Raw genomic sequence first — 25252 nt, forward strand, 5'->3', positions numbered from 1 at the left:
TGTTTTTATAATAAGAAATAACCAATTAATGTTGAATTAAACTTGGACATTTTCAACATTTTTTTAAGGTTGAGTTTGAATACTTAGAAATTTTAATAAACATTAATATTGTAAACAGTGTTTTTTGCATCCATCTCTGCTCTATGTTAAACTATGTTTAAATACAGAAAAGAGGTACTTATGTGGCCTTCATTAAGGAAACTGATAGATTCCCTATATAAAAATTACCTGGTAGTAAATGATAAAGTCCATGGAGTGGTGCCTCCATCCATTTATTCATTTCACTCTCCTCTTCCTAACACCTAGAGAATGACCAGCTAGAGAGGTGCCTTTCTCCCGCACTGAGTGCAACACCACCACTTTGGGGCCTGGAGCACATCCTGCCAGGTCCTGCTTACTCTGGGATGAGCCCTTCTCCCATGATGAAGCTGAGGACCCACTCACTCTGACTCCCTGGTTTTCTTGACTCAACTCCCTTGGTGTACGTAAATCCCCAACCTGCTCCTTTGGCTCTAATTTTACTCTAAACTCTACACCTTCCATTTCAACTGAGTGCCAGCCACAGCACTTTTTCTTATTTTTCTTAACTACCGACAGCATTTTATGTGCCAGATCATTGTCAGCCATGTACGGATCCACTGCCAACAGCCTGACTGCCTTTCTACATTCTCACAGCTCACAGAGGATCAGGTACATAATGGGTGCCCAGTAAATGCATCCAGGATGGGATGGGTGGATGGACAGATGATCATCCAAGCACTTCAAACAAATATGCCCAAAATTAAATTCGTCATCTTTATACCAAATCTCATCCTCCTTTTCATGCTCCTTATCTCAGGCTAATGCTCCCAAAGAGAGCAAGACTAAAATCCTGAAAGCCATCTTAAACTCTCCCTCTTCTGTCCCACTCTGAATATTCTCCAAATCTTGCCCAACGAGGTCTACAGTGTCCCTCATATCTGTCTCATACTCTTTACTTCCACTGCCACTCTCCTGGACAAGGACCTCATCTGCCCCTGAACCAAATGACCACCAATGTTACCCTGTACCAAGTCACCTCTGGGTCTTTTTACCTAGCACCCCCATCCTTTAATCTCCTGCCTTCCTGGTCTCCCCACAAACTGTTGATCTCTCCTCTCCCTGCTCATACTTCCACTGTAGCACTTCCTGACCACAGGTAGCCTGCCCCGTGGGTACATCAGCTATGTGCATCTCCAACTGGCCCACCAGATTGTTCTTCACAGACAGCTCAGCTTTCCAAAACCCAGAGAACCTTGAACAGCAGCTCAGTAAATGTTGAATTGAATCAGAGGAAATGGTATCCCAACATGAAATTTGGAATGTCGTGTACTGCAGAAATAATGTCTAAATGCTAATTGGGTATAACTGAAACAATAATACCACTATAATTTATATGTCATTAATTAAATTGGACTTTTCAGGTTGGGCTGGAAGTAATCCCTATAAGACTGTTTCTATAGGAAGATGCCTTCTGATTCTCAAACTACTTACTAAAAATTTTTAAAGACAACCCATTCTTTCTGTAAAATGAGGACTGAATATAAGAATACATAAGCTAAATCAAGAGTAATTGTTTACATTATAAGGATTCTATGTTCACAAAAAAGATACGTTAAAAAAAATCTCTTTAAATTCTACAAGCAAGGTCTAAGTGCCACAGTCTCACACTAGCCTTTAAAATATGATCTCAGGGGCGCCTGGGTGGCGCAGTCAGTTAAGCGTTCAACTCTTGGATTCGGCTCAGGTCATGATCTCAGGGTCATGAAACTGAGCCCCACATCAGGCTCCACACTCAGCATGGAGTCTCCTTAAGTTTTTCTCTCCCTCTCCCTCTGCCCATCTCCACGCTCTAATAAATAAATCTTAAAAAATATATATTTCAGCATCGAATTTATAAATATAATAGCTAAAAGCTCACTTCATGTGTGAATTTAAAAAACTCCTCTAAAAAATTTATCAAAATAGGGGCACCTGGCTGGCTCAGTCGATGGAGCATGCAGCTCTTGATCTCAAGGTTGTGAGTTTAAGCCCCACGTTAGGTGCAGAGATTACACAAATAAATAAATATTTAAAAAACAGTCTTTAAAAAATTTATCAAAATAAATTTACCAGATATGCAACAAAAAATGGGAATAAAATGTTTCAGTCCTATAATAAAGCTGAAAGCATTTATAATTTTTTTTTAAAGATTTTATTTATTTATTTGAGAGACAGAGAGCACATGAGAGGGGTGAGGGTCAGAGGGAGAAGCAGACTCCCTGCCAAGCAGGGAGCCCGATGCGGGACTCGATCCTGGGACTCCAGGATCATGACCTGAGCCAAAGGCAGTTGCTTAACCAACTGAGCCACCCAGGCACCTATAATTGTTAAAAGGGAGAAATACATGGTGTGTTTCACGAGTCAGCATCTGCAGTGATGTACAAATGAGCGGGGTGCCTGTACGGACACTCAGCTCTCAGGCTGGCGGGGTCTGGAGAACAGTACATCACACCAGAAGGGCTGGTAAAAATGAGAAGCTTTACCTGAGCTTAGGATTTGGCCACCATGGCTTTTAGGTCCAAGGTATTGTGTTTCAGGGTTTTTTTTAAAACACCTTTTCATATGCTCAGACCCCAAGATGGAAGGGCAATATCAATTAGTTTATGATCAATCTTTAGTTTGTACTGACACCTTCAGGAAAAGCAGCCAAATTTCATATTGCTAGGATTTCTATAAATTTACAATCAAGTCTGTTAATTTGATATTTTAAATCTTTATATTCTGTTTTGTTTCCATCAGTCAGCCTTGAGTTCCATATCTTTATCCTTATCCACTAGTACTTAAACACCAGCTCAGTTCAATCTTTAAAACAAATTGTTTCTATTTTTTAATATGTCATGCATAATAATAAATAAGGGTATCATTGTTCATTAGCTTTTTCTAAATGGATTTTTTTTTAAGATTTTATTTATTTATTTGACAGAGAGACAGCGAGAGAGGGAACACAAGCAGGGGGAGTGGGAGAGGGAGAAGCAGGCTTCCACCGAGCAGGGAGCCAGATGTGGGGCTCGATCCCAGGACCCTGGGATCCTGACCTGAGCCAAAGGCAGGTGCTTAACGACTGAGCCACCCAGGCACCCCTAGATGGATTTTTTTTTTAATAATATCAGTTCACATACTACTTTGGTTACAGAGAAAAGTTAATCATAAACAAAACGTAAGTAACTTCTCCCAAAAGTACAGTCACAAAATAGGAATCAAGTCATACTTGTGGCCTTACGTGTGAGAGCATTATAAATATTAAAAATTAAAATTCACATATATATAAATACATTAAATATATACCTCTCTGTGTGATTATCAGGTGTAAAGCTGATAGTTCAATTAAGGCAATAAGAAAGAAGCAAGCCAAAAATTTTAATAAAATGAAAGGTCATCTTATTTTACATTCCATGTTAAAAGTCTAAAACATTTATAATTGTCTTCCTTTAATCCTTAGAAATTAAAAAGACTACATATATACAAGAAAGGAAATGGCCCTGAAGTTAATTAGAGCTTACTGACACTCGGTTCATTCATAGTAAGACAAAGAAAATAAAAATTTTTTTTAAAGCCTACATAATTGTAGCAAAACAAATAGTATCTTTACCCAGCTCGTGCAATTCATGATGACTGCCTTCTTTGCTTAATGTCTGTCGATATGTGTGACATATTATTAGATTTAGAACCGGAAAGTAATCTACAGGAACTCACAGTTTACGCCTGGGCCTCTGTTCTTTCTCTCCACCCATGTGGCGCACCCTCCATCTCACTCACCATGGGACTAGCACCTTCTTAACCCTCAGTTCTTTGCTTAGCTATCTCAGCCTCTGACCAACCAATCCAGTTATTTTTTCCATCACAGAAAGCTTACTTTTTTCCCCTCATACCAGTTTCCTCAATGTGAATTATACCTATAGTTGTCTAATTAATTTATTTGTTTGTTGTCTATCTCTACCCCAAGACTTTAACCTACCAGACTATGGGTATCTTGGTCAGTGCTGTATTCCCAGCACTACATATAGGACCTAGAACATAGTAGGTGCCAGTTTTCTTAATAAATAAGCCAATCAGAAGGCACCTGGGTGGCTCAGTGGGTTAAGCATCCAACTCTTGGTTTTAGCTCAGGTCACGATCTCAAGCCTGTGAGATCAAGCCCCGCGTCAAACTCTGCACTCATCAGGTAGTCTACCTGAAGATTCTCTCCTTCTACCCTTCCCCTCCCTCACACACACGTGTGCACCAACCCCCTCAAATAAATAAATAAATCTTAAAAAAAAGAAAGATTCTCTCTCTCCTTCTCTCTCTGCCCCTCCTCCCGCCCCCTCCTGCACTCTCTCTCAAAAAAAAAGAAATAAATAATAAATACACCAACCAATCACTTTACAAGGCTTCCATTTATAATAAAAGCTGACAAAAATAGCTGTTTTTAAAGAGAGACATCTAAATAAAAATACTTTTATATGCCTGTATGAGGAACAGAAATTTGAAACTTACAAAGCTATGGGCCTGTTCCATGCCACTGCTGTCCCCTGGCCTTCCATGTGCCCTTCAAGTGCTTCACCAGAGCACGTTTCTGTTCACCAGTTACCCTGATACACATTATTTCCACCTCCTAAACTCCATTCTCTAAAAACAGTCCTTAAATCACCGACCTCTTTAGTTGCTTTAAAAAGAAGGCTTGAGGGGTATCTCATTTTTAAGGACAGTATATTTTCTTTTTTTTTTTTTTTTTTAAAGATTTTTTTTATTTATTTATTTGACAGAGAGAGCGAGAGAGCACAAGCAGGGGGAACAGTAGAGGGAGAGGGAGAAGCAGGCTCCCCGCCAAGCAGGGAGCCCGATGCGGGGCTCGATCCCAGGACCCTGAGATCATGACCTGAGCTGAAGGCAGACGCTTAACGACTGAGCCACCCAGGCGCCCAGGACAGTATATTTTCTAACAGCCAGATGTAATTAAACACTAAAATTTCCCAATCATCTTTCCACTTTCCAACCATCTGGCCAGAGACCGCTAACAAGAATTAGGAACAGAAGGCCTAGAGTGCAGGGGAGACATGAGAAGAAGCAAGGTTTCTAGGATGGGACCAAGATGGGTTAGAAAAGAAGGCCAGAAGTTCCACTACCGGGCGCCTGGGTGGCTCAGTTGGTTAAGCGACTGCCTTCGGCTCAGGTCATGATCCTGGAGTCCCTGGATCGAGTCCCGCATCGGGCTCCCTGCTCGGCAAGGGGTCTGCTTCTCCCTCTGACCCTCCTCCCTCTCATGCTCTCTCTCATTCTCTCTGTCTCAAATAAATAAATAAAATCTTTAAAAAAAAAAAAAAAAAGAAGTTCCACTACCCCACCTTAACAGCCTTGCTTTCTTCGCTGATGCCCAAAGATTTTCCAATATTAATACAGAACACTTACTATAGCCAGACTGAGTTAAACTCTTTCCAAAGAGATCCACTGAAATAGTCTTACCTCTGTTTCTGTGAGAAGTGTTTTTAGTCTTGTCAAATCCTTTGTTACCATCCCATTCTGAAAAGGGTGGATGAAAAAGGCAAAACCCAGTTAGTATATTAGTTCTTTGCTATGTGGGCATAACTCAATTCCTCCACTGTTTCTAAGGTTTATCTATAAAAGGCCAATGCTATCCTCATCTCCCATCGCACTACCATTAATGGTGATAATAAAGCTAATCATCTGTAAGAAGGACAAAATACACAGTGTGGCCTAAAACACTTTATTCACCTTGTGTTAAGAGTTTAGAATCAATTCAATAAAATATTCACAACGGGTGTTGCTGAAAAGCAAGATAGGATATGCAAAGAGAAAAATAAACCTACACTTATTTTGAGCTTCCCTCCCAAAAACCAATGGGCTTATATTTACAAAATGGTGAACTCAATCAGTTATCCATGATTCAGATTAACATAAGATGATCATTGCACTTTAAAGATAGCTCATTAATAAAGCAGTTTAAGGAAAACAGGCAAAATAGTCACTCTTCTGAAATTCAAATTTCACTTGAGATTTAAAAGCAAATACTTCTTCCTAGTTTTAAATTAAAAAACCCAACAAGTAAAACTGTGTAATATGCTTAACTTATACTGAAAACTTCCTTAAGGATAGAATTATCTTAATAATAAAGAAGAGGGGCGCCTGGGTGGCTCAGTCGTTAAGCGTCTGCCTTCGGCTCAGGTCATGATCCCAGGCTCCTGGGATCGAGTCCCGCATCAGGCTCTCTGCTCCACGGGAAGCCTGCTTCTCCCTCTCCCACTCCCCCTGCTTGTGTTCCCTCTCTCACTGTCTCTCTGTGTCAAATAAATAAAATCTTTAAAAAAAATAAAATAAAGAAGAGATAGATTCTTTATCATCTATTTAGAACTAAACAGCTATCCAATTTTGCTATATTAGTAATACAGTTTAGCTTTATATTCACTTGTAAATTTGATGAAATCAAAAACCAATTACTAAACCAGGGTGCCCAGGTGGCACAGTCGGTTAAGCATCCGACTCTTGGTTTCGGCTGAGGTCGTGATCTCAGGATGCTGAGACAGAGCACTGCATGGGGCTCCACACTCAGCGGGGAGTCTGCTTGAGAATCTCTCTTTCCTCCCTCTGCCCCTCCCCGTGCTTTGTCTCACTCTCTCTAAAATAAATAAATAAATCTTTAAAAAAAACAAACACACATAATGTTAAACCAATTAAATAATTCACTGTACAGTAATCCCTCAGAAAATAACTAAATTACCCCGAGGTGGGTCATTACATTACACTCAGCTGTATACCAAGTACTTTCCTAATTTCTTTTTTTCCCCAACCAAATATATTTATTTGCAGTGAAAACACTCCAGATTTTCACAGTTTACATAGACTCAGAAGACTAAGTGAGGTGCAGGGAATTCATGCTATATAGCAACGTATACACTTTCTGGCTTTTCCTATTTTCCATTGATTCCTCAGAAATATCCACAAATTTTATAACAGTAACCAACTGGTGAAAAAAGTTTTAACATCTTTTCTTCTCATTTCTATAGATTGCCAATTCTAAAGTTCCAAAATGTAGTCCCTCAATTATCTCAACCAAAACCAAAAAAACTCCAGAAAATTAAATGCTACATACAAAAAATTATTCCAAAATCTGAATAGAATTAGGTCATTCCATCAGAGTGGTGAGAGTGGAATATTAATTTACACCGATAACATCTTCAGAAACAGAAGTAATTACTACTTAGTTTAGGTAACTTTAAACATTTTATAAAATAAATGACTGGACTTAAGAACCCTATACAATCATATGTCCACAGGAGCATTTTAACACCCAAAACTGTACGGGTGCCTGGGTGGTTCAGTCGGTTAAATGTCTGCCTTCGGCTCAGGTCATGATCCCAGGACCCTGGGATCAAGCCCAATGTTGGGCTCCCTACTCAGCAGGGAGTCTGCTTCTCCCTCTGCTCCTCCCCACTCCCCGCCCCCCGCTCCTACTCTCTCACACTCACTCCCTCTCTCTCTCTTTCTCTCAAATAAATAAATAATAGTAAATAAATAAATAAATAAACCCCAAAAATAAGGAGTGCACCTGGCTGGCTCAGTTGGTAGAGCACACTCTTGATCTCAAGGTTGTGAGTTTAAGCCCCACATTGGACCTAGACCTTGCTTAAAAAATAAATAGCGCAACCATGTCAGGACCCCTCTCACTCTTGAGAGCTTTTTCTGGATCTTCACTGAATAAACTTCTATCGCTTTACTCACAAAAATAATTAATTAATTAAAACCCAAACATATTCCCAGGTTCTATTAAATGACATCTTTATTTTTTTTTCTTAAAGATTTTACTTATTAGAGAGAGACAGAGAGCACAAGCAGGGGGAGCAGCAGATAAAGGGAGAGGGGGAAGCAGGCTCCCCGCCGAGCAGGGAGCCCGACGTGGGGCTCAATCCCAGAACCCTGGGATCATGACCTGGGCAGAAGGCAGACACTCAACCGACTGAGCCACCCAGGCGTCCCTAAATGACATCTTTAAAGAAAATCATTTAGTTTTCCTATACTTTCAAAGTTCTAAAAAGTACCTACTATTCTTATATATATTATCACAAACCATAAGAACCCAGTGATTAAACATCAGGTTGTTGAAGAGAAATGAGTATCTAAAGATACTCACGAACTCTGATCTCTAATAAAAGGAAGTAAAAGGAAAAATGCAAACTTAATTACTTTTCCCCCACAATATGCATAAGGAGTCAAATGAATGAATCCATTTTCACACATTCAGAATTAGAGCTCATCAACGTACCAGGGACTCTCCTGTCAGTGACTTGGCAAGAATGTTGGATACCAGTTGAAGCTTTCCTTTCAGTTGCATGCAGCAAAGCACTGCCTGAAAGGCACCATCTCCCTTGGCCAGGCCTTCTCCCAGCACTGTCAGGAAAGAATAGCCAGCATTAACCATGTAACATTAGATGCCCATTTTTCTTGATTATAATATTAGCACACTATCACAAAGATGAATTCTTACACACTAAAAGAATTAACTTCAAGTACTAGTAGAAAGCAGTGATGTTTCAGTTCTGTCCAAGACATACATAAAGACAAGAAAAAACATGGTGGAATCCACATATCTAACCCACTAGCAGCCTACAGTCAGGTAGGATCACATCAAAGTCACAGGAAGAAGAGTTCATCTTAAAGCTCTCTCTCCAGTGAAAAATACCAGTCAGCCTATAATTCTGGGTAAATGAGGGCTATTAACTGCAAAGATATTTTCTGAATAAAGTTCCACATTTTTAACAGTGAAACAAGAGATCCAGTGCCATTAAAATGCAAAAGAATAGAAGCTGCAAATCTCAACATGTGGTATTCCTAAGCAGCTAAAAGTTAGCTTTTATCAAAAACAGCAAGATTAACTAAGAACCTAATTGTCACATGGCCACAGAAAATGCTAACCTAATTGTTTGCAAGTGTTTACAGACTTAATACAATCACAGGAGCACATATTTCTAAAAACACAGAATATACTCATTTTTATGCCATGTCATTTGAGATGATTTCTCACAGCAACTGCTAATGGCTCACCTAGTAAAACAATCTGTATCTTTCTCTTCACTGCTAAGTCCAAGATTCTATTTTTGGTTTGTACACACTTTAGCTTCCTTTGCAAGAAAATAATTTGCTGAGAGAAAATAGTTTGGAAATTGCATTTTTTTCTAATTATTGCCAAGGAAATGTGTAAGTATCAGTATAATATACTGCATATTTAAAGTCCACTGGGTCTGTTCATAATGTATTTATTTTAGTTGTACTGAACATATCTTTTCATTATGTTGTTCAATTTTTCCATTACATAAATAACATTACAAGAACACTAATAAAATTCTACATAAAAATTCCCCATAAGTTCATCACTCAACTAAACAGACTGTCTTCACTTCTTCATTTTCTCTTCCAATTTTTATCAATATTTACATAATTTTTACATGATTGTAACTGATATAAATACAATAGTTTGTATTCTGCTTTGTTTTCCCTTGGCACATTCAGTATCTTCCATGGTTCTCAGAATGTTTATGCTTATCGTATTATTGCCATACGGCGTTCCATCAAGTGGATACATCAATTTATTTAACTACTCCCTAGCTCCAGAACAATCCCAATTTTTAACTATCGAAACTAACAATGCAATAAACATCTTTATGTATATATCCTTTATTGAAGCAGATTACTAAATTGAAAGTTGCAGTCTCTCTGTATTTAAGAAGGTTTTATTCAATTACTTTTAGTTTGGGACAACCTGTTGTCTCCCTCCATCCACATTACAGATCTACTCAACTGTCCCCGGATAATTCCAGTAAGTGATTAACTCCAATAGAGTATCATTAAGAATGTCTTGAACATCTTATAAAATTCCCCAGTAAGCCCACATCTCCCTCAGCTCTTACTATTCCTAAAACTATTCAAATATGACCTTTGGCAAATCACTTTATCTCTCTGGCCCTCAGTGTGGTCATCTGTAAAATAGAAACACATATAAATTTGTTGTAAGGATTGAATAATAAAATGCTTTAAAGAAGAAACGACAGGGGGCGCCTGGGTGGCTCAGTTGGTTAAGCGACTGCCTTCGGCTCAGGTCATGATCCTGGAGTCCCAGGATCGAGTCCCGCATCGGGCTCCCTGCTCAGCGGGGGGTCTGCTTCTCCCTCTGACCCTCCCCCCTCTCATGTGCTCTCTCTCTCTCATTCTCTCTCTCAAATAAATAAATAAAATCTTAAAAAAAAAAAAAAAGAAGAAACAACAGTCCTACTAAGGGCTGGACTACTTACATTCGCTAAGCCTGCTTCCTCCCCTGTAAAATGGAGGTGACAGAAGCTACCTAATAAGGTCGTGGTAAAGATTAATTGTGTTAATTATGTGAAGGATCTAGCACAGTCTCCTCATAAGAGTTCCCTAGATGTTACCTTCCCCTTCTAAAAATTATACACCAGTATTGAGAACTGCTAAGGAAATATCCTAATTCCTTTTCAGTAATTGGAATATTAAGAAACTAGCTGTCAAGCATTAAAGAATGTTTCAGGGAAACAAAAAAAAAATCTAAGAATATTTCAACCTCAGGTGATTATATCATGTTTAAAGAGTTATTAAATCACACGATAGTTTACAAAAACACCTCTCACAGATCTTTGGTTCTGTACAAGGTATTTGCCAAATTTTATTTTGCAAAAGTTCTTGCATTACATTTATTTTTGAAGGCCTGAATATTTGTCAAAATTATGTTTCCTTTTTTTCTCTCTCTCCCTTTTTTAGACAAGAATCAGTACTGATATACTTTATGCCAACTGTTGCCCTAAAATGCAATTCAGTTTGCCTAATAGGATCCCATATGAAGAACTATCCAAAAAAAAAAAAAAAGTCAACATTTATAGATAAAAAGCTCTCCTGCTATTGCATCATATAACAAAATTAAATTGCGATATTGCCAACCTGGTCCCTTATTATCTGTAATATCTTGAAAAAGCTTGAAAGAAAATAAAGTACAACCCTGTGTATTATTAAACTTGCCTTAGCTATAATAATGAACTTGCCAAAAGAGAGGACATTAAAAATATAATCTAATCTTGAGCATTGTAAAAATGTTACAATGCCTTGCAGAAAAATTCTCTTCCCACCAACTATCTGTGAGATTTTACTGTGAGCACACAACTATTCCCAAACTGAACAGCTCCTTCCTGTCTATTGGGAGTTACTAAGGAGACCTAACACCTTACCTCTGTTGCTATATTCAGGTCTCCGTCCCTTCTCATTCTTCAGTTTTTGTAATACGTCTTACTTGAAATGTTTTAGACTAGAAACTAAGTAATATTAAAGGAATATTTAGGGCACCTGGGTGGCTCAGTCGGTTAAGCCACTGAATTGGGCCAATAAGGTCCTTAAGATCACTGGGTGTATAGAAACTGTCTAGAAGATGAAATGAGAAGAATGACAATTTCAGGGGCACATGGGTGGCTCAGTCGGTTAAGCGTCTGCCTTCAGCTCAGGTCATGATCCCAGGGTCCTGGGATCGAGTCCCGCTTCAGGCTCCCTGCTCAGTGGGGAGTCTGCTTCTCCCTCTGCCTCCAGCTCTCCCCCGCTTGTGCTCTCTCTTTCTCTCATGTTCTCTCTCTCAAATAAATAAATAAAATTTTCTTTTTAAAAAAAGGAATATTCATTCAACTATTTCAACAAAATAGCCTCTCTTAGGGTCTGATAGCCTCTGGCTACCAAAAGGAGACAATCAACAATTAAAATTTAATTCCCCTTACTTGTAAAGAATTACATGCAATAAGAAAGGTGATTTAAAATAAGCCTTAAACACAGTAAATGTTGAGTGTAACTGTATTTTTTTCAGTGACATCACTATATTAGATTATTTCTTTCATCAAGTCCTTAGTTATCTCTAAAATCTTTCATTGAAAAGCTAAGCTGGGGCAACTGGGTGGCTCGGTCCGTTGGATGTACGACTCTTGGTTTCAGCTCAGATCATGATCTCAGGGTCCTGGGATCGAACCCTAAGTCAGGCTCTGTGCTCAGCGAGGAATTTACTTGAGGATTCTCTCCCTCTGCTCCTGCCTCCCTTCTCTCTCTTGCTCTCTAAAATAAATAAATCTTTAAAGAAAAGAAAGAAAAGCTAAGCCTAATCAAGATATTTTTCCAAAATTTTCAATCTACAACAAACAAGGCAATAATTATTCAATGGAGAAAACAGGCTCCTCAATAAATGGTGTTGGGAAAACTGGACAGCTACATGCAAAAGAATGAAACTGGACCACTTTCTTACACCATACACAAAAATAAACTCAAAACAGATTAAATACCTAAATGTAAGAACTGAAACCATAAAACTCTTGGAAGAAAACACAGGCAGTAATCTCTCTGACACTGGCCTTAGCAACATTTTTTTAGATATGTCTCCTCAGGCAAGGGAAACAAAAGCAAAAATAAACTACTGGGACTACACCAAAATACAAAGCCTTTGCACAGCAAGGGAAACCATCAACAAAACAAAAAGACAAACTATGGGGCACCTGGGTGGCCCAGTTGGTTAAGCGACTGCCTTCGGCTCAGGTCATGATCCTGGAGTCCCTGGATCGAGTCCCGCACCGGGCTCCCTGCTCAGCAGGGAGTCTGCTTCTCCCTCTGACCCTCCCCCCTCATGCTCTCTCTCTCTCATTCTCTCTCTCAAATAAATAAATAAAAATCTTTAAAAAAAAAAAAAAAAGACAAACTATAATGGGAGAAGATATATGCAAATAATACATCCAAAAAGGGGTTGATACCCAAAATATAAAAAGAACTTATACAACTCAACACCAAGAAAATAAACAACCCGATTAAAAAATGGGCAAGAGGACCTGAATAGACATTTTTCCGAAGACATAAAGATGGGCAACAGACACATGAAAAGATGTTCAACATCACTAATCATCAGGTAAATGCAAATCAAAACTACAGTGAAATATCACCTCATACCTGTCAGAATGGCTACATTCAAAAAGACAAAAAATAATAAGTGTTGGTGAGGATGTGGAGAAAAAGGAACCCTTGTGCCCTGTTGGTAGAAATGCAAATTAGTGCAGCCACTGTGGGAAACAGCGTGGAGGTTCCTCAAAAAATTAAGAAATACCATACAATCCAGTAATTCCACTACTGGCTATTTACCCGAAGAAAATGAAAACACTAATTTGAAAAAATATATGCACTCCTAAGTTTATTGCAGCATTATTTACAATAGCCAACATATGGAAGCAACCTAAGCGTCCACTGATGGATGAATAGATTAAGTAGATGCAGCAGCGCCTGGTTGGCTCAGTGGGTTAAGCATCTGCCTTCAGTTCAAGTCATGATCTCAGAGTCCTAAGATCATGCCCTGCATCGGGCTCCCTCATCAGCAAGGAGCCTGCTTCTCCCTCTCCCTCTGACTCTCTCCCCTCTGCTTGTTCTCTCTCTCTCAAATAAATAAATAAAATCTTAAAAAAAAAAGAAAAAAGAAGATGATGATGATAATGTAGTACAACGGTTCCTAGGTGGCTCAGTCAGTTAAGTATCTGACTCTTGATTTCGGCTCAGGTCCTGATTTCAGGGTCGTGAGATCGAGCCCCACATGAGGATTCTTTCCCTCTTTCTCTCCTTCTGCCCCTTGTCCCCCTCTCGCTCACAAGCGCTCTCTCACTCTAAAATAAATAAATAAAATCTTTTAGAAAAAAAAGATGCAGGGCGCCTGGGTGGCTCAGTCGGTTAAGCAGCTGCCTTCGGCTCAGGTCACGATCCCAGGGTCCTGGGATCAAGCCCCACATCGGGCTCCCTGCTCAGCGGGGAGCCTGCTTCTCCCTCTCCCACTCCCCCTGCTTGTGTTCCCTCTCTCGCTGTCTCTCTCTCTGTCAAATAAATTAATAAAAAAATCTTTAAAAAAAAAAAAAAAAGATGTAGTGCACACTGTGGAATATTACTCAGCCATGAAAAAGAATGGGATCTTGCCATTTGTGACAACATGGATGGACCTAGACAGTATTATGCTAGGTGAAATGAATCAGAGAAAGACAAATACGATATGATTTCACTTACATGTGGAATCTAAAAAACAACAAATGAACAAAAGCAGAAACAGACTCTTAAATACACAGTACAAACTGATGGTTGCCAGAGGGTCGGGGGGTGAGAGGAGATGGGCAAAACGGGTGGAGGGGTGTGGGAGCTACACTCCAGCTTTCCAGTTACGGAATGAATAGGTCACGGGGATGAAAGGTGCAGCACAGAGAATACAGTCAGTGGAACTGTAATAGGGTTGCACAGTGACAGATGGCGGCAACACTTGTGGTGAGCACAGCACGATGTATAAACCTGTTGAATCACTATGCTATATACACCTGAAACCAATGTAACACTGTGTGTCAACTATACATCAGTTGAAAAAAAATTAATGACCAGGCACCCGGCTGGCTCAGTCAGTAGAGCATGCAAATCTTGATCTCAGGGTTGTCAGTTTGAGCCCCACATTGGGTATAGACAGTACTTAAAAAATAATAATGACATTCTCAGCTAGGGTTTAAAAATCTGGCAGCCTTATGAAAAATATTCATTGATGTTTATGATGACTGAGTTTGATCTACATACTACATGTAGCACAATACTCCTTTAGTTGGTAATATTTTCTTTTGATTTCACTTTTGCCATTTATCTCATTCTATTTTGTTATTTTTTAAGTCTTAGTTTTAATTCCAGTTAGTTAAAATACAGTGTTATTCTATTTTGTTAATGTAAAAACTGTAAGTTTCCTATATAATCAATATTTCAAATGCAGAGAAAAATAATTATTTCAGGAATATGTTCCTGTTATGCCAAATACAACTTAGGTTCAGATAATGAAAACAGAGTTGCCCACCTCATTTATCCAGTGCTCACGAGTGTGACAACTAGCACGACCTACAGCACAACACCAAACTGAGAACCAAGGTCCATGAACTTAAAGCCTATGTAGTTAATTTTTAAGATCCCTTCAAGTCCTGGAGCACCTGGGTAGCTCAGTTGGTTAAGCAACTGCCTTCGGCTCAGGTCATGATCCCAGGGTCCTGGGATCAAGCGCCGTGTCAGGCTCTCTGCTCAGCGGGAAGCCTGCTTCTCCCTCTCCCACTCCCCCTGCCTGTGTTCCCTCTCTCGCTGTCTCTGTCAATTAAATAAATAAAATCTTTAAAAAAAAAAACAAAAGATCCCTTCAAGTCCTTACTCACAGTCTATTTACTCTTTTTGAAATAAAATTCCAACTTTAAACTTTGTGATTTTAATTAGTTCCTGGCTTGAAAGAAATCAGCCATAAAAAACATTTTGGGGACAACCAAGTAAATTTGATTATAGACTGGGTTTTAGGTAATATTAGAGAATCACTGTCAATTTTATTTGGTTAATAAAAAAAACTGTGATTATGCAATTATAGCCTTATTTTCGAAGATGCATACTAACGTATTCAGGGGTTAATTATCACGATGCCTGTCATTATTTTCAAATATCTCAGAAAAAAAATGAATACAGTAAAATCTCACAATCTAAGTTTTGAGAATATGAATGTTTATTAAAAACATCTATTTTCCTACAGGAAAATATCGTAATTTCTTCATTAACAAAAAACACTTTTAAAGTTTTTTAATTCTGTAACAACGATTGCCTGTCTGATATCTTAACCCTGCCTGAGAAAGTGAAATCAGAAAGTCAGAAGCAGCAAATGGAAAAGAGGGAGAAGGTAGTTACAATGAGGCATGTTGAGCGTTGCAAGAAATGCAAACTGACAGCCTGACAGTAAGGGAACAGATGTCAAAACAATACAGTATGGAAAATGCAAACCTAAGGTTGGGGCCCGTAGGACAGGAGCCATTCCATAGCTCTCCAGCATTACAAAGCAGTATACTAATTAACAGGCTGAGATTCTTGACTTGCTTTTTATTACTAACTCACTGCCTAACCATGGTATTTTCTCTTACATTAAGATTACCAAAAGTTGAAAAGAAAAAAAATTCATCTAATAGAACTCTACAACTAGCAATACATACATATAAACTTGGCCAATATTCCCAAATATCTATTTCAAATAAACAACTTTATATACACTGCTTTTGCATTTAAGTAAGCGTTTTCCATGTTCTTCCATATCACCTAAATGGTAACGAGGAATGCACAGAATTTAAAGAAGTCCTCCCTTACTGGAAGCGGATTTTTCACTTTTACACGTAGCACTGCAATGAACACCAGTCCACATACAATTTCTTCCTTCTTTTGGATTATTTACTTGGGAAAGCATCCCAGAAATGAGATTAATGGGTCAAAGGGTATAAACATATTACCATGCTGCATTCTCCCTCATACTCCACCAACACAAGAGTATACTTATTTCATTAGAACTTTATCCTAGACATTAAACTTTTTTTTCCCCAACATTATAGAGGTATAACTGGTATACAAAACACTGCATATAATTAATGTATAAATTCGGTAAGTTTGCACATATGTATACACCATGTTACTATCATCACAATACAGGTAATGAACATATCCATCACTCCCAAAAGGTTCCTGGTTAAACATTTATTTTAGCAATTCAGTAGTTGTAAAACAGTATCTAACTGTGAAAAGCTAAGTAAAACAACAGAAAAATATTCCATATGCTCCTTCACTAACAGCATTTACTCTCCTGTGATTTTTCACAAGTCATTTAACCTTCTGGGACTTTGTATGTCTCCAAAATGAGAAGACTGTACCAACCTCACTACTACTCAAGGTAGTGAAAAGTGAAGAAAGAGGGTCCATTTCTCACACATGAGATTGGCAAAATGTCAAGACTGACAGGCTCCAGTGTTACTGAGATTATGGGGCACAGGCATTCTCATGTACTGCTGCTGCGTGCGTGCATCAGAAACAAGTCTGACAATGTCTGTTAAAACTGTAAGCATATATTCGGGCACCTGGGTGGCTCAGTCATTAAGCATCTGCCTTTGGCTCAGGTCATGATCCCAGGGTGCTGGGATCGAGCCCCACATCGGGCTCCCTGCTCAGCGAGAAGCCTGCTTCTCCCTCTCCCTCTGCTGCTCCCCCTGCTTGTGCTCTCTCCCTCTCTCTCTCTCTCTCTCTCTCACTCGCTGTCAAACAAATAAATAAAATCTTTAACAAAAAACTGTAAGCATATAGGGGCACCTGGGTAGCTCAGTCAGTTGAGCATCTGCCTTGGGCTCGGGTCATGATCCCAGGGTTGTGGGATCGAGTCCCGCATCGAGCTCCCTCTCAGTGGGGAGCCTGCTTCTCCCTCTCCCTCTGCCTGCAGCTCCCCCTGCGTGTGCGTGCACACACTGCCAAATAAATAAATCTTTAAAAAAAATTTAAATAAATCTTTAAAAAAAATTTTAAATAAATCTTTAAAATATATACACACACACATACACACACACACACACATATAATTTCAAGCCAGATATCCAACTTTTAAAACTCCTTCACCCAGGAGCACCTGAGTGGCGAAGTCAGTTAAGTGTCAACTCTTGATTTCGGCTCAGGTCATGAGCTCAAGGCCAGGTTCATGCTCAAGAGGGAGTCTGCTTGAGATTCTCTCTCCCCCTCCCTCTGCCCCAGTCCCTACCCCCACCCCCGCTCTCCCTCTCTCACTCTCTCTAAAAATAAATATGTCTCTTTTTAAATTTTTTTTATTTTTTATTTTATTTATTTGACAGAGACACAGCGAGGGAGGGAACACAAGCAGGGGGAATGGGAGAGGGAGAGAAGCAGGCTTCCCGAGGAGCAGGGAGCCCGATGCGGGGCTCGATCCCAGGACCCTGTGATCATGACCTGAGCCAAAGGCAGACACTTAACTGACTAAGCCACCCAGGTGCCCCTAAATACGTCTTAAAAAAAAAAGGGAAAAAACAACTCCTTCACCTAAACATCCAACTTTTAAGACTATCCTACAGAAACAAACAACAGTAAGAAAGAATATATTTTTATTACAGGATGGATTATAATGAACAAACTAGAAAACTAGAACCACCTGAATGCCCAATATGAAACATTTATAGTATGGAATATTAAGCAGTAATTGGAAGTGGTAGAACTTAGAAAGATATCCATGATCTGTTGGTATGGAAGAAATATGCTTTGTAGTGATCATATAAATCTTTTTTAATTTTTAAAGGAAAACCCCTATCTACATTATTATAAGCATTTGTGTTTGTCACTATGGAAAAAGGTACTAAAGATACAGCAAACTAGTAACAGGGATTTCTTCAGATGGGCTAAAAAGGGGAAATGATTCCCTTCTTCATATTCCTCTATATCATCTGACTTACTATTATTTAGCTTGTGGGTAACTTTAAATGTCCACAGGTAGTAAAGATTTTATTAAAGGAGGTTCACATTCTTCAATGAATGGTTATGTCCAATATGCCACAGGAGTTAATAGTTTTTAAGGTTTACAACAAAAACAGTTAATATTTTCAAAAGTTCTGATACAAAAGCGTAATAAAAAGCTTTTAACTTCTGTTTAACACCTCAGCACCCCTCCCCCAAATTCTGGATAAATGACACATTACAGTACTCAAATCACTGAGCTGTGCAAAAAATCCCACCAAGGGTGTGTGAGAATGCACGCTGAGCCCCTTCTCCCACTCACTCAATTCATTCCAGTGAACTGGCAGCAATCACGAAGAAAAGGATTCCTATTCTATGAGTACCAAAAGAGCAAGAATCTTTTTAATTAATTTCTCGCCCAAAGAAAACAGGAAAAAGCACCAAGGAGCACCCTAGACAGTCTCTCCTCTCTAAGGGAAATCTTCTACTGAAGGGATAAAAATATTTTAGGAAGAACAAGCAAGCATTTCAATTGACCCAAGCTTAACATTTAATCAATGTGTGTTACAGTTCTTAAAATTTGGCTCTTACTGACTGAAAATACACAAACGTGAAAAGGACACTATCAATGTTCTCACTCGTGACTAGGAACAATGTTCAAGTGTACACCCATCAAGGCAAGGAAGGTGTCATCCAAATTAGTTACTAGTCATCACTGTAAGGTGGAGTGTTTAAAATACTATAATCTCTCCTGAAATTAGCATATAAAAAAATCAAATCTTAAACACTGCTCATTTAAATAACTCAAAATTTTCAAAGTAGAAAACAGTCCCATTTTTAAACATACCATGCCTACAATCTTCATCAGCTTGCCCATAGTTTTTCTGCAAAATAAAAAGATACAAGATTAAATTAAGTAGTTCAAGGGCTGCTTAACACAGATTTTATCCAAAAAGAGCTCTGCTTTGTTTCAAAGTTTAATTATTAATGTTTCAAATGTAATATTCACAGAGCAAAACCAACTCATGTGCTCTCTGAGGATTACATAGTACTCTACAAATAAACATTATAATGTACTTCCCTGTCCATTTACTCACTCGACTTCTCACTTTCTCTAGCTCCAAATCACCAGAGCCTCCTCCTTCATGATCACCCTCGGCTAACGACTTCACTGAAGGAAGGAAACTCCACTTTCCAATTGCTCAGACAAAACAACATTGAAGTAAGGAATCTGTGACGGCTCCCTCTCTTTCACTCCCTGCATTCACGGATTAAGAAATCTTACTAGTTCTATCTTCAACTTAGAACCAGAACCAAAGCACTTCTCACTCTCTCCACTGCTACCATTTTGTCTGAACCACTACCATCTCTGGCATGGATTATTCCAACAGCCTCCAAACTAGTCCCCCTGCCTCTACACTTACCCTTCTATAGCCTATTCTCAACAAAAAAGCCAAAGAATTCCTGCCAAATCAGATCATACCACCCCTCTGCTCAAAACCCCACAAGAGGGGGGCACCTGGGTGGCTCAGTCGTTAAGCGTCTGCCTTTGGCTCAGGTCACGATCCCAGGGTCCTGGGATCAAGCCCCGCATCGGGCTCCCTGCTCAGAGGGAAGCCTGCTTCTCCCTCTCCCACTCCCCCTGCTTGTGTTCCCTCTCTGGCTGTCTTTCTCTCTGTCAAATAAATAAAATCTTTAAAAAAAAAAAAAAAAACCCACAAGAGGGACGCCTGGATGGCTCAGTCAGTTAAGCGTCTGCCTTCAGCTCAGGTCATGATCCCAGGGCCCTGGGATCAAGTCCCGTATCAGACTCCTTGCTCAGCGAGGAGCCTGCTTCTCCTGCCTGCCGCTCCCCCTGCTTGTGCTCCTCTCTCTCTCTCTCTGACAAATAAATAAAACCTAAAAAAAAAATTTAAATTTAAATTTAAAAAACCCACAAGAGCTCCCCATCTTAAGTAGAAGAAAAACAGGTCCTTACAGGGACCTGGAGGACCCCACAGGATCTAGTTCTGTTACCCACTCCTTGTCACATACTTTTCTCCAGCACAGGGGCCATCTAGCTCTCTCTCAAACATGCCAGGCAGGCTTCTGCCTCAGGGTCTTTGCACTGACTGTTTCCTCTGCCTGTAATGCTCTTCCTCCAGATCTTGACATGGCTCACTCCCTTACCTCCTTCATATCACCTGATCAGTGAGACAACCTTGACCACTCAATTTAAAACTGCAACTGCATCCCTAACCCTAGTATCCCCAATCTCCCTTGCCCTGTCCGGCTTTTTTTCATGCAGACTGCTACCTTCTCACAGTCTAAAGTGTCTACCTATATATAATATCTATTGTTTACTGTCTGTCCCCCTAATAGAAAAAATACCATAAAGGATCTTCTTTTTCACCAATGTATACCAAGTACCTAGACCAGTGTCCAGCACATAGTATACACTCAATAAGTATCTGGTGGATGAGTGAATAACCCAAAATGTTATACATTAGTGTAATTTAAAGGCTTAAAAACAGTTGTTGCAATTAAACATATTCAGCAATCACTAGCCAGGTCGCTCATCTCCTCAGCCCAGAATTAGGTGATTATGACCAACAACTGTCCCCACTCAATGAAAAAGTCCCTTTTACATGGTTTGGCATTGGCTTATCAACAGTGTTTACTCACCAGTTGCAAAAATGAGGCAATTCTGTAAAGAAGACTCTCAATTTTGATGCTTTCTATCTCCAGTGGACATGGCCCTGTGAAGTCGGCCATGGAGTACCGGCCAAGAGAAAGGAGGGCCTCTGTGCAGTGCTTGAGGGTCATTTCATAGTCCTGCCTCTTAAGTGATTCGCACGCTTGTTCACATGACTTCTCAGCTCTTCTGTCTTCCATGACTCAGGGACAAAAATCCTAAAGGCAGGAAGAAAGAACAAGTCAGAGAAAGTTTTAAAATCTTACTAAATTCTAGCCTCATTCCTACCTCAGCTGGTTTAATTACCTATCTGAATAGTTACTCTCAATCAGCCTTCTGACCAAGCTGCAGCTGAGCAGTGGCTACTGACGCTACAAAATCTATACTTCTCTTTTATATTCTGTGGAATCTTTACTAAGATCCAAGCAAAATGTCAACCGTAAGTCAGTATCATACAAACAACACATCAAATGTATAAATGAAACATGACTTTGAATATTGCAGGGTGCAACAAACCATGAAGGCTTTTTTTTTTTTTTTTAAACCAGACAGTAGAGAAATGTTTCATATCCAAACCTCCCAAGTTCAGTCTTATAATTCTGTGACTGTGATTGCAGAGAATCGAAATCTATACCATGCAGGATTTTTCCCACCAACATAAAAAAAATGGCTAAAATCCAACTTTGAACTGCCTATTAATTCAATTCAACAAAGATTTCCCGAGGCCAAGCCTTGTGCTAGCAGTACTGAAATCAAAGATGGAACATGGCATCACTGCTTTCAAGAAACTCCGATTCTAGCAAGAGCAGCCAAGCACAAATGAACAATTACAAGAAAGACTTATTCCATCTGCCAAAAGGCATGAGCTGGCCTCAAAAGGTGAACAGAAGTTCACCACGCAGAGATGATAGGGAGAGCATATGTGGGCTTTTCAGAGAGAGGAGTTCAAGTGAAATGACGGAGGAGAAACTATGTGACTTGAACTCCAGCGGTGTCAGGGAAAAGAGGAGCAGGAGAGACGAATGACCTCACATGCCACAAGAAGTGAGAGCTTTATTCCACAGGTGATGGGGCATGATAGATTTTTAAATAAGGAAAAGAATCTGGGGCAACTGGGTGGCACAGTCGGTTAAGCGTCCAACTCTTGGTTTCGACTCAGGTTGTGATCTCAGGGTCGTGAGATCAAGCCCCGCGTCAGGCTCCACGCACAGTGCACAGACTGCTCAAGGTTCTCTCTCCCTCTCTCTCTCTGCCCCTCCCCAAATAAATATATCTTTAAAAATAAAAATAACAGTAACTAAATAAGGAACGACTCTCTTGTATAGAAGTCCTGTGAAGAACTGCTGAGAGGCAGGCATTGCCATTAATAAGAGACCACTACGGTGGTCCAAGGAAGAGATACTGAGAATTCAGGCACAGCCTCTGCCTAGCTGGATCACTCACACAGCAAGAGCACAAAACCTACGCAGAGAAGACCTAAAATCCTTTGACCTGACGATCACAATACTACTTCGGAGGATCACTCTTGCTGACCTCTAGTCACCAGCTCCGTCAAGCACGCAGATTGCTTTTCTTGCCTGCTCCCACCTTACTCGCTCTCTCGCTCTTCCCTACTTTCCACCTTACCCACTGGCCCCAGGTACTTCTCTGTCCCTCTCGGCTCTCTCCAGCCCACACGGACACTCCTGCCTGGCCTCTCCAGCTTTGATGACAACCTGGCCCCACGCTCTCCCAGCTGTTCTTCAGCCACCCGCTGCCTCTGCACCACAGCGAAAGCCAAAGGGAGACACCTGCGGATGGGCCCCCAGAACACAGTGGCGGGGGGTGAGGCAGAAGGACAAACATCAGCAGAGGTCCAGGCCCCTTCAACTTCGTGATACTTGTATGTCAAAAAATGTAGAGGGGCGCCTGGGTGGCTCAGTTGGTTGAGCGACTGCCTTCGACTCAGGTCATGATTCTGGAGTCCCTGGATCGAGTCCCGCATCGGGCTCCCTGCTTGGCAGGGAGTCTGTTTCTCCCTCTGGCCCTCCCCCCTCTCATGTGCTCTCTCTCATTCTCTCTGTCTCAAATAAATAAATAAAATCTTTAAAAAAAAAAAAAAAATGTAGAAATTTCTAAGGAATGGACCAAGAAAGAGTCAAAAAGGACTTCGACCTCTGTCAGCATTTGTTAAACTGGCTGGTATGCACATGGGTACAATATTCTCTACTTTTCTCAGTTTGAAATTTTTAATTAAAAGAATACCAAAACACGGTTTTAAAATTACAGGATATTTTAAATGTTTACATTTAGCAAATTAACTTTTAACAAGAACCACAAAAACAAAAACAATAAAAAAAAAAATCTGTTATTCACAAGATAATCCAACAAATAGGGGCGCCTGGTTGGCTCTGTCGGTTGAGCGTCCAACTCTTTTTTTTTTTTTTTTTTTAAAGATTTTATTTATTTATTTGACAGAGAGAGATAGCGAAAGAGGGAACACAAGCAAGGGGAGTGGGAGAGGGAGAAGCAGGCTTCCCTCGGAGCAGGGACCATGACCCGAGCCGAAGGCAGACGTTTAACGACTGAGCCACCCAGGCGCCCCCGAGTGTCCAACTCTTGATTTCAGATCAGGTCGTGATCTCAGCATCATGAGATCAAGCCCCATGTCCGGCTCCACACTCAGCAGGGAATGTGCTTGAGGATTCCCTCTCTCCTTCTCCCACTCTCTCTCTCTCTCTCTAAAATAAATAAATAGGGGCACCTGGGTGGCGCAGATGGTTAAGCATATGCCTTCGGCTCACGCCATGATCTCCAGGTCCAGCGATCGGGGCCCACATCGGGCTCTCTGCTCAGCAGGGAGCCTGCTTCTCCCTCTCCCTCTGCCTCTCCCCCTGCTTGTGCTCCCTCTGTCTCTCCCTCTCTCAAATGAATAAATAAAATCTTAAAATATCTCACTTTAAAATAATTAATTAAATCTCTAAATAAATAAATACAACAACAAATATCTAGAGTACTGTGTCCTCAGTCTCTACATGGCGTCCCTTTCAACTTCCTCAGCCCTCCTTCAATCGGCCACAAGACCCAGTTTGACTTAGTGAAGCTTAAATATGTTAGGTATAGTTGGTATTCATGCCCCTTATACAAACATGCATCAATGTGGATGAAATCAATTACCAAACAAAAATCAAAAATGACGACTTCTGTATTACTACTGTGACTTTGCCCCTTAGGCATAAGAATGGCATTATAAGAGAATCACTAACTTATTACACAGGCCTCAGCTGATGCTCCTGACACTCCGGGCCAAATACTTCTTAGTTTGGGAGGCTGTCCCGTGCTTTGTAAGATGTGTAAGAGCATCTCTGGCCTCTACCCACTAGAAGCCAGTAGTATCTCCCAACCTGTGACAACTCAAAGGGGCTGCAGACATAAGCAAATGTCCCCTGGGGGTAAAATCATTCCTGATTGAGGATTACTGATACAAACAAGCACACAGTATTTGCTTGGCAGGTAACAGCAACAATAGATAGATAAACCCACGGATACCAAACACCCCAGAATGAGCAAATCTTTCCTATAAAACTCTGAGCCCACATCTAGAAAATATTACAAGAAGTAAAAAGAAAAGAAAAACCAAGAATGCACAACCTACAATCTTCCTTAGGGACAGAATGCAGCACAGTGATCCAAGCATAGGCTCAGAGCCAGAGAACTTGCATTCACAACTCACCAGCCCCCCGCACTCACCATCAGCCCTGTCACTCAGACACTCGCCAGCTGCATGGCCAGGGCAAGTGACTTAACCTCCTGTATCTCGACTTACTTCTAAAATGGCAAGACAACTAATGCCTACCTCCTATGATTAATGCAGGCTTAGGTAAAATAATATGTGTAGAACACTTATAAGAACTGGCACACAGTAAGTGCTCAGTTAAGTGTTAGCTATTGTTTTTCCCTAAAATTCCAAATCTTCAATTTATATAAAGTAGAATCACTGCACTGATCTCAACATACAATAATGTAATTATAGAAAACAAAACAGCACTCTACATAACTATTTTACTTACTTAACAGAGGAATTATTTTCATCTATTTTATCCACCTCAATAAACTGATAATGATTATGGAAGAACAGCCTTTGGAGAAATAAGTACACTTGTCACTGATCTAGACGAGAAAACCCCTAAAAGTGGCTATAGGGAGATCACAAGACTCTTGTCAACA

General features: G+C 40.1%; 1 protein-coding gene across 1 annotated transcript in view; it reads right to left on the minus strand.

Moving 5' to 3' along the window:
- The window catches only part of HELZ (helicase with zinc finger), a 164269-nt gene that overhangs the window by 113421 nt on the left and 25596 nt on the right, over positions 1-25252 (minus strand). The window contains exons 5-8 of the mRNA XM_081805952.1: positions 21037-21264; positions 19220-19256; positions 8318-8442; positions 5503-5559 (exon numbers count right to left, since the gene is read on the minus strand). Coding sequence (XP_081662078.1) covers positions 5503-5559; positions 8318-8442; positions 19220-19256; positions 21037-21246 — 429 coding nt within the window. The 5' untranslated portion in view covers positions 21247-21264. The remainder of the gene's footprint in view (positions 1-5502; positions 5560-8317; positions 8443-19219; positions 19257-21036; positions 21265-25252) is intronic.

This window comes from Leptonychotes weddellii, chromosome 15 (assembly GCF_054177405.1).
Source record: "Leptonychotes weddellii isolate Sample4059 chromosome 15, ASM5417740v2, whole genome shotgun sequence".
NCBI lineage: Eukaryota > Metazoa > Chordata > Mammalia > Carnivora > Phocidae > Leptonychotes > Leptonychotes weddellii.